The 10,379-nt window shown below is 41.5% G+C and overlaps 1 protein-coding gene across 1 annotated transcript; it reads right to left on the bottom strand.

Moving 5' to 3' along the window:
- Window positions 1–845: 845 nt before the first annotated feature.
- Window positions 846–1,340, bottom strand: LOC136855207 (golgin subfamily A member 6-like protein 7). The gene has a single exon (XM_067132115.1). The coding sequence runs from the start codon at window positions 1,338–1,340 to the stop codon at window positions 846–848; it is 495 nt and encodes a 164-aa protein (XP_066988216.1).
- Between the last annotated feature and the right edge of the window lie 9,039 nt (window positions 1,341–10,379).

The following is a 10,379-nucleotide window of genomic DNA, read 5'->3' as shown; positions in this document are numbered from 1 at the left end:
TCTTTCTGAAGCAGTCAAGGTGATTCAACTATTAGCCCAAGTGTTTCCCCAATGGGGCAAATGCCCACCACATTTACCCCTATGGGGAAACATCCTTAGCCAACAGTTGGTTATCCAAGGGCTGCCCACATTGCTTCTTTCTGAAGCAGTGGAGGTGATAAATGCCCAACTTTTACCCCAAGTTGGTTATCCCCAATGGGGCAAATGCCCACAACACATTTTCCCCTATGGGGAAACACCCATTTACCTATGGCTAACAGTTGGTGGCCCAAGGGCTGCCCACATTGCTTCTTTCTGAAGCAGTCAAGGTGATTCAACTATTAGCCCAAGTGTTTCCCCAATGGGGCAAATGCCCACCACATTTGCCCCTATGGGGAAACATCCTTAGCCAACAATTGGTCAAAGGGCTACCCACATTGCTTCTTTCTGAAGCAGTCAAGGTGATTCAACTATTAGCCCAAGTGTTTCCCCAATGGGGCAAATGCCCACCACATTTACCCCTATGGGGAAACACCCATGCCTAACAGTTGGTGGCCCAAGGGCTGCCCAAATTGCTTCTTTCAAAAGCAGTGAAAGTGTTTTCCCAATGGGGTAAATGCCCACCATTTACCCCCATGGAAAGACACCTTTGGCCAAAAGATGGTCGCCCAACCTTGGCCCTGCTTCTTCAGAAGCAAAGAAGGGTGGTTCTCAGTGCCTCTTCCTCCTTTTCCGTGGTTACTGAAGGCATATTTGCGGAGGCAAAGTGAAAATTGCCCGAAAGTCTGAGCTCTTCCCGTTCATTTTAATTTCGTCCAGATCCGATGCCTTCTTACTCGCTTCATTTCCAGCTGCTTCTTCCTTCTTCAGTAATAATTATGTACTCTATCTATGATTTCTTGTACACTCTGCGGCAGCTTAAACGGCTGGTGACCTTTGCCCTTGTCCAAATCGTGGATATACTGATCGTAGAAATTCATCAGGCTATCCAATTGCTGGTCTACTTCCAACATTTCCTTCTCCTCAGCGCGATGGAATTCCAGCAGAACCTTGAGCTGTCTTCGGAGCTTTGCATTTTCTTCTTTCAAGTCACTGAGTTGGACGTTGGCCCCCTTGAAGTCATGCTTAAACAGCTCATAGTTTTCCTCTTGTCGCCGAAGCTCCCTCTCCAGCTCTTCGACTTGAGCATCTCTGCGTCTTACTTTTTCCTTCAGCCGTTTCAGGTCATCGTCGTCTTTTTTCAGGTCTGACTTCATTCTTCGGATGCCATCATCTTTCTTCTCGAGCTCGCGCTGCTGCTGGTCGTTCTCTTTGAGGAGTCTCCTTATCTTGGTCTCCGCCTCTTGGACCTGCCTTCGCATTTCTTCGTCTGCGCGCTTCGTCCTTTTCTCATCTCCAGATCTTGTCCTTTCAGCATCTTTCTCAACTGCGGTTATCATCTTCGGCCCTGTCCAGCTGGTGCTGCAGCTGATTGGCAGCCACTTCTTTCTTGTCGGCTCTGAGCTCAGCAGCAGACAAGCGGTCCTCCAATTCTTTGATGATATCCTGAAGTCGGCCATTTTCCTTATTCAGATTCGCTTCCTTCTTCATGATACCGCGATTCTCCCTGTCGAGTTCACTCATCTGCCGTCTCAGCTTGTCAATCTCTTCCAAATTCCTTCTAATTTCGTTTCTCAGTAGGTTTCCTTCATCTTTGCATAAACTCAGCTTGTCTCTTAAATCTTCCTGGATTATGCGATCTCGGTTAACCATCAGGGGAATGCTTGGAGGTGGGCGGACTTTGGTGCTGCTCCTCCTCCCCTCCTCCCTTTCGAGGTCTTGCTGCGTCTGGAGTCCGTCATGCTCCGGTCTCTGTCCCATCCTCTGGTCTGGGTCCAGGTCTTTTGCCTCGGGAAGAGCACCGCAGGTATTAGTCGTCGACAGGTGACGGCGGAATGGCGAGGTCTCCTTTCTTCTTTCCTGATGATTTCTTAGAAAATTCTCCACAACCTGGTAACACAATTTCTTCGTACTCCTTGTCTCGCCGCCGAGATCTTCGGACCTTTTCCTCTTGGCTTTCAGACAATCAAGATACCCGGAGTTCCTTCGATATGGCGTCCCAACCTCTTCCTTTCCGTCCTAGCATCTCTCAGCTCCTGTTGGATTGTTTGAAAATTTCCGTTTGTGGCCTTCAGTATTTCACAGAGGTCGCCAATGATTTTGTCCTCTCCTGAATTACGTCGTGCCGATGTCGAAATAGGAGCTAAAGCAGCCAGTGTAGATATAACGAGCAGAGCCGGGAGTCCTGTCCTTAGGATGAAATTCCTTTTTAAATCACATATAACCGAATAGAAATATTCGACGCCAGCAAACATTCCATGAACAAGCCAAAATTGAGGACATTCTTTCTTCATTTCTTCCTTTTGCTGTCCTGCGCTTAGCTTAGTTGCCTATCCAACAACGAATCCCAGGAATGCGGAACTCCTGGAGTTGGAAAGGCTCCAGAATCCTTTAAATGTGTTCCACCAAGAAGACTGAGTCTTCATTCTCCGTCTCCTTCTTCTTCTCAGATGTCTCTTCAGGAGGGATTCCAAAGACTCGCGAAGACCGTTTGGGTTCATCTTTCTCGACGTCTGGAACAAAACAGAATCGAACACGAAGATCGAACTAAGGATTTTCTTTCTTCCTTTCGAGGACTTTCCTTCTTTGTGGAAAATTCTTCCCTGAAGACATCCAAAATTCGTTTTGGATTCTTTCATTGGACTCGAATGATTTTATTCAGTTAGTTCTATCTGATTTAGGACGGCGTTGTTGTTTAGTACTATAGCTGGTTCACTTGAGGTAAATTCTCAGGCCTACGATAACGTTTGTTTGGCGGCCTCCGATTGGTAAGGCGGCTCGCTCACTGCCTCATTTTTAAGTCTGTAGTTCAGAAAACTAGCAATATGTTTATATTTCTTCATTTACCTCACGTTTTGCACGAGATAGGAAAGTTTTGGTCATACCATAGGACTTGGCATTAATTGGACAACTCAATCGTGATTCCCTGAAATCAATAAGATAAAATACAACGAGTAAAAGTGAAGAGAGAAGCATCTAATGCTTTGTACCCGTTTTTAGTCATCATCGGATTTTGCGTCGTTCATGCGATCAAGATAAAATAAAACGCGTGTTTTCATACAATAAATTCACTCTGAATGCGCTGGTGCTTTCAGATTTTAGATGCGTGTAAAATGTGAGGAGAAAATGAAGAATATGTCTTATTACGTTGCATCCGCTCTTCTCAGTACCTGAGAGAGACGGTGATCGGCAAAACAGATAAGCATTCCTTGAGGCTTCCGTTGACAGTCGCCAATTAGTGATAGGGAGAAGTCTTCTTGTTTCCAACAACGATTTACCCGCATTATTATTCATTACATTTTCTGAAAATAAGTGCATAGAATTCCCACAACGACTATCGAACCGCATTACTCCAATATCAAATCCTTCCGTATGTCCTGGACATTCTGATAAGAAAAAATGAATAATCAGATGGATGCATCTGGATTGTTGACTTCAACAAGTCATACCCGAGAAATTTGCATACTATAGGCTACATGATAAATAACAGGCCTACTCAATGATCAAATTAACTTCCATACAAAGGGAATAAGCATTCTGGTGTAATTCTTCAAACAAATTCCTGAAAAAGAATTTTATATTTCTTCTTCATCTTTAGTTGTCCAATGAATGCCGAATCCTTCATTCTATTCCTTTCCTGTCTCTCCTATCTTGTTGTGGTGAATACAATTCTTCCTACTTCTAAACAACTTCTTCAGTCTTCTTCACTGTATTGAACAACTACAAACCTACCCTTTAACTTGTAAGCTACAGAACATAAGAGACTGATCATTCATCCAACAAGTGATGATACCCGCAGAACTTCATTCTTCAGTGGTGAATGAACACATTAAATAGATGGTTACTCCAACAACGAGGTAATCACATTCCTTCATTCTTCCTTATGAACTGTCTCTTTCTGAGGTCTTAGTACTATCTAAATGCCTGTCCAACAACGAGATACTGTAGTTCCTTATTCTTCCTTCCTGGTCCAATCACCATAAGTTCTAAGCTTAGGCCAACAACGAGATACCCTCCGTCCTTCATTGACCTTCCAAGATCTCCTTCTTCTTCTTCTTCTTCTTCAAATGAAAAGCTTCCAACAAATTTATAACAAAATATAATTCATTCTCCTTTCCTGTCTCCTTCTTCTATCTAGTACAAATAACAATTACATCACAGGCTTGAACATTCTTCCTTCTCCTGAACATCTCCTTTATCTACCTAAATGTAACTGAAACAGATTTATAGCTAGTTCATTCAAGAGTCCACTTTCTTCTTAAGCTTGTGAACAATAAAATAGGCTCTTCTTCTTCTTGCCTTCCAAACAACGAGTCATACCTAGGTATTCCTTCATTCTTATTTCCGTACTCCTTTTTCTCTTCAATGAATATAAGATTTCCAACAAATATACCCGATTCCTTCATTCTTCCTTTCTTGGAGATTCTTCTTGACTTCTTTTTCCAACAACGACATACCTGCATTCCTTCATGGAAGACTGTCCTGTCTCTCCTTCTCACTTCTTGCCTTCCAAATAACGAGATACCCGTTTCAAAATGACTTTGTCCTGTCATCCTTCAAATTTCTTCTTTGAATACTTCCAAAAACAAGATACCTTACAATTTTCATTCTTCCTTTCCTGTGATCTCCTTCTTCTTGCCTTCCAACAACGAAGATACCCATTCCTTCATTCTTCATTCCTGTCTCCTTTTCTCCAAAATACATTCTTGTCATACAACAATGAGATACCAATTCTTCTTCATTCTTCCTTTCCTCACTCCTTCTTCTTTACACAAACAAACAAAAATTCCTTCATTCCCTTCATTCTCTTCCTTTCCTGGATTCAACATATACACAGTTCCCTTCTGTCTTTTCTCAAATTCCACCTTCCCATTCCTTCCTTTCTATTTTCCTTGTTCCTGAATTCTTGCCTTCCAACAACGAGATATCCGCATTTCTTCATTCTGTTTCCTGTCTCTATTGAGAAGGCTATTCCTCTTCCGTCCGTTCTTTCCTGTCCGCCCTCGGATCTTAAAACAACTGATACCCACATTCCTTCATTTTCCTTTCCTGTCTCTCCTCTCCACCTTCCAACAACGAGATACACCAAATTGCTTTCCTCTTCCTTCCTTCCTAGTTGTTATTTATTTTTTTTTGCCTTCTTCTTCTTCTGGCAACGCTTGCCTTCCAGGCCGAGATACCGGGCATTCCTTAAAGTTTCATTTCCTTTCCTTTCTCCTTCATCTTGCCTTCCAAGAACGAGATAGGCCTTCATTCTTCCTTTCCTGTCTCTACTTCTTCTTCTTTTTGCCTTCCAAAACGAGACCCGTAATTCCTTCCTTGATCCTTTGTCTCTCCTTTTCTTCTTCTAATGCCTTCCAACAACCAGATACCCGCATTCCTTCATTCTAATAATAATTCCTAATCTCCTTCTTCTTCTTCTCCTTCTTGCCTCCAACAACGAGACCCAAAATTCTTTTTCTTCCTTTTGTCTCTCCTTTTCAAAGGTTATAATAATAACAACGAGATAATAATAATAATAATAATAATAATCCTTTCCTGTTTCTAATTAATTACACCATCATTCTTGCCTTCCAACAACGAGATAGAAACTCAGATTCCTTCATTCTTCCTTGGTCTCTCCTTCCTCTTTTCTTGCACTCTTCCAACAACGATACCTGCATTCCTTCCTCCCTCCCCTGTTTCCTCTCCATCTTCTTCTTCTTGCCTTCCAACAACGAGATATACCTGCACTCCTTTGGGGTTCCTCCTCCAGCCTGACCTTCCAAACCTCTTCTCTTCTTGGCTTCAGGTTAACGAGATATCTGATTTCTTCCTTCCTCCTATCACTGTCCCTCCTTCTGGAAAACTTCTTGCCTTCCAACAACGAGATACCTGCAGAATACTTCCTTCCTCCTTCCTGTCTCTCTTCTTCTTCTTCTTCTTGCCTTCCAATTTTAGTGACATACCCAAAATAAAATAGATTCCTCCTTTCCTGCAAATCCTTCTTCTGATTAGTATGCCTTCCCTCAACAAAATATGAGATACCCATCCCTTCCTTCCTCCTCCTGTCTCTCCTTCTCTTCTTCTTTTTGCCTGAGCAAATGACATGTGACATACCCGCATCCCCTCCTTCCATTCATGACTTCCTCCTTCTTCCTTCTTGCCTCTCCAACAACGAGATATTCTGTTTACCTCCTCTAAGTCTCCTTGTCTTCTTCTTCTTCTTATTTTTGCCTTCCAGCAAGACATACCCACATCCCTGCCTCCTCCTTTCCTGACCTCCTGAACATTCTTCTTCTTGGTCCAAAAATGAGATATTTGGTCTCTTCCTTCCTCCTCCCTGTCTCTTGTTCTTCTTCTTCTTTCCTTCCAGCAACGACATACCCACATCCCTGCCTTCCTCCTTTCCTGTCCTCTCCTCCTCTTCAAAACTCTTGTCCTCCAACAACGAGATACCCGCATTCCTTCCTTCCTCCCATCCAGCTCTCCTCATCAAACATGCTTCTTGCCTTCCAACAATGACATACCGTTTTTTTATTTTTATTCCTCCTTCCTGTTAGCCTTCTGGTTCTTCTTGTCCTCCTTCAACGAATACTTCCTTTTTCCTCCTCTTTTCATTTCTTCTTCCTTCCAGCAACAACATACCCACATCCCTTCCTTCCTCCTTTCCTGTCTCTCCTCCTTCTTCTTCTTCTTAATCCTCCAACAACGAGTTTATACCCAGATCACTGGAGCTTCCTCCTCTCCTGTCTCTCCTTCTCACCTTCTTGCCTTCCAGCAACGAGATACCGCATTCCTTCCTTCCTCCTTCCTGTCTCTCCTGGAAAGGTATTCCAACAACGAAAATACCCGCATTCCTTCCTTCCTCCTTCCCCTGTCTCTCCTTCTTTTTCTTCTTTTCTTTTTTTCCATTTTTATCATTTACCCAAATCCCTTTATCCTTCTTTCCTGTCTCTCCTTCTGGTTCTTCTTGTCCTCCTACAACGAGATACCCATCATTCTTCCTTCCTCTTCCTGTCTCCTTGTCTCTTCTTTCTTCTTCTCTTGATAATTCCAGCAACGACATATACCCACATCCCTTAATTCCTCCTTCCTGTTATCAACCTCTTCTTCTTCTCTGGGCATTTGGGAGGACGGCCACCCGACTGTTCATTAAGTCCTCCCTGTGTCAAACGAATTCTTCTTCTTCTTGACCTTCCAGCAACTGACATGGCCCTGCGTCCCTGCCTCCTCCTTTCCTCTTCTCTCCTCTGAACAACGAACTCCATTGTCCTCCAACACTGGATTTTATCCTGTTTCTTCCTTCCTCCTTTCCTGTTCTCTTCCTTCTATCCTTCTTCCATTTCCTTCCAACAATGACATACCTGATCCCTTCCTTCCTCCTTTCCTGTCTCTCCTTTTTTCGTTCTTCTTGTTCTTCCAACAAAGAGATACCCAGCTTTTATTTCCTCCTTTCCTGTCGTGGATTAGATAAGTCTTTTTCTTGCCTTTCAACAAAAAGCATACCCGCATCCTATTCCTTCCTCCCCTGTCCTGCCTCTCCTTCTTCTTTCTTGCTCGATCCAACAACGAATGCACACTCTTGTCTTCCCTGCTGGTCTCTCCTTTTCCTTCTTTTAACCTCCATTCTTCTTCATGTCTTCGAACAATGACATACCCAGGGTCCCTTCCTTCCTCCATTCCATGGAAAATCAAAGTGCTTTTCTAATCTGTGGTTATATACAAGTGACGTGCAGATTTGATGACATACCCACATCCCTTCCTTGAAGGGACCTCCTTCCTTCCTGTATTTAGTTCTTCTTTTGCCGTATTGATTTCCAACAACGAATACACCGGGATCCCTTCCTTCCTCCTTTTCTGAATATTAAAACACAACTTGCTAACAACAAGATACCTGATCCATTTATTTATGTCAATCTCGTCTTTTCCTTCTCAGTACAGTTCCCTTTGGTGGTTCCTCCTCCTGATTTTTTTCTTGAGGACCAACAAAAACCTACATCCCTTTCCTGTTAAATCCGTTTACTCTCCTTCTTCAAGGTTGTCTTTCAACAAAGAGATTATGGCATCTGGACAGACCTGTTTACCTTTGATATTCCTTCTCCTTTTTTCTGACTGAGACGTTCCAACAACGAGACACACCCGCCATCCCTGCCTTCAATGTTTTGACTCCTGTCGAACTCCTCTTCTTGTTCCAACAACGATACCCTTTATTCCTCCCCCTTTCTGGTTGGACTCTGGAACTTCTTCTGATTGTCTTGTTAACAATGACAACCTATCCCTTCCTTCCTCCTTTCCTGCAATACTACCTCAACTTCCTTGTATTCCAACGGTGACATACCCACATTTTTATCCTTTATTTCCTGCCTATTTCATTTTTTTATTTCTTTTCCAACAACTAGATACCCATCTCCTTCCTCCCTCTGTATATCCTTTTACCTTCTGTTACCTTCCAGCAAATGGCATACCCGTAACATTCCTTGGAAGCTTGAATTCCTCAAGTCAATGGCTCCTTCTTATTCCTTCCTTCCATGAACGATAGACGTCATCTTCTTCCTAATCCTAATAATAATAATAATAATAATAATAATAATAATAATAATAATAATAACAATGACATAATAATAATAATAATAATAATCCTTCCTCCTATCCTGACTCTCCTTTTTTTCTCTTTGTTTTTCTTTTGGAAAACTGGATTTTATACCTATCCCTAACTTGGATGAAGTTCTGTCCTTCTTCTTCTTCTCCTGTATCCAACCAATAGTCTTCCTGTACTAGTCAAAATTCCCTTGTATATTCCTTCTTGCATTTGTGCCACCAACGAATCCAGTGGGTGTATTCCTTAGCCCTCGGACTCTCCTTCTTCTGCCTGTTGGTTCAACAATTGTTTGTTTAGCAGACAACCTGCCAGTTGAATCATTTTCTTTAGATGCTCGATTGCTTGAGAGATCAAAATTTGAAGTAATGTACATGGGCCTCAGTCATTTCACACATTTTGGGGTGGGGAAGAGTATAAGATAAATATATTTTCTTTTTTTCATTTCTGACGGAGTGGTCGGAAATTTATTATTGTTATGGCTTATTATTTTTTAAAATTATTACCCTAATCATTCTTATATATTTTAACTGAAACTTATTATTATGTATTATTATTATTATTATTATTATTATTATTATTACGACCTGAACAGTTATTATTAACTGGTCAATGAATAAGACAGGAGCAGGATTTTTGCCTATGTGTGAAAACTGAATAACATCGGTTACTTGCAGGGACACACACACACACACACACACACACACACAATTGGGTTTTCACAGCCAGATAAGTCTGACGCAAGGCTACATCTTCGATGAGAACATTTACGAAACTCTGTATAACGCTCTCCATATTCCACTTACTCGCCCGCGAAACATTGACGCAGTCTGGTGGCCTGGAAAATCTAAAGTATAGAAGAAATCTATTCAAGAACATTTAACCTTAAAAAAATTATTAGATTTGAAGCCTCAATCTCACGGTTCATGATTAGAGACAGATGATCAACATCCCAAGCTTTGTCGCCGCTGACGAGGTTTTGTTATCTGAGGGGTGTTGAAAAAGAGCCAGAAAAAGTTGAATCAGAGGGACACGTTTCAGTCACAATTAACTTATTCCCTCAGAAATATAAAATTCGGGATTTTTCTTTTCGGAGTCTCAAAAGCATTGACACGAAAACCTTTCTGAACACGGACGCTCACTGCATTTGTTCCCCGTGGTATATGTATGTCCTGTTCAAATTATGTATCTTTATACAAGATGCTGGTATAAGGCCAACTATATATATCTGCAGAATCAGACTCCAGGAGACGGGATTTTATGGAACGTCCTTTTAAAATTGTATTTATTTGACCTAAATTTTTCAGGATGCCTGATTATGACAGGATAATCAGAACCCTGAAGTATGATCGCAACATGAAAAACGTACACCACAACACACTAGTCTACACTATTCCTTATTCACTTGCTTTCCATGGAATTCTTCATATATATATATATATATATATATATATATATATATATATATATATATATATATTATATATACATATACATATACATATACATATACATATCCATATACATATATAAGCGATCCCACAGGAAAATGACAGGGCAGAAATTCAGTACCCTAAGCGCTTTCGCGTTTATTAACGCATCGTCAGGGCACAAATGAGACACAGATATCAAGAAGAAGGTCACAAAGTAAACAAAAAGAACAAGAATACCAGATGGTCAATTGTCAGAGGGAAACAAACAGAAAGATAATCCAGGATAATCC

The sequence above is a fragment of the Macrobrachium rosenbergii genome, chromosome 31 (genome assembly GCF_040412425.1).
Source record: "Macrobrachium rosenbergii isolate ZJJX-2024 chromosome 31, ASM4041242v1, whole genome shotgun sequence".
NCBI lineage: Eukaryota > Metazoa > Arthropoda > Malacostraca > Decapoda > Palaemonidae > Macrobrachium > Macrobrachium rosenbergii.
Note: the sequence above shows the minus strand (reverse complement) of the source record. Positions and strands in the feature narration are given on the sequence as shown.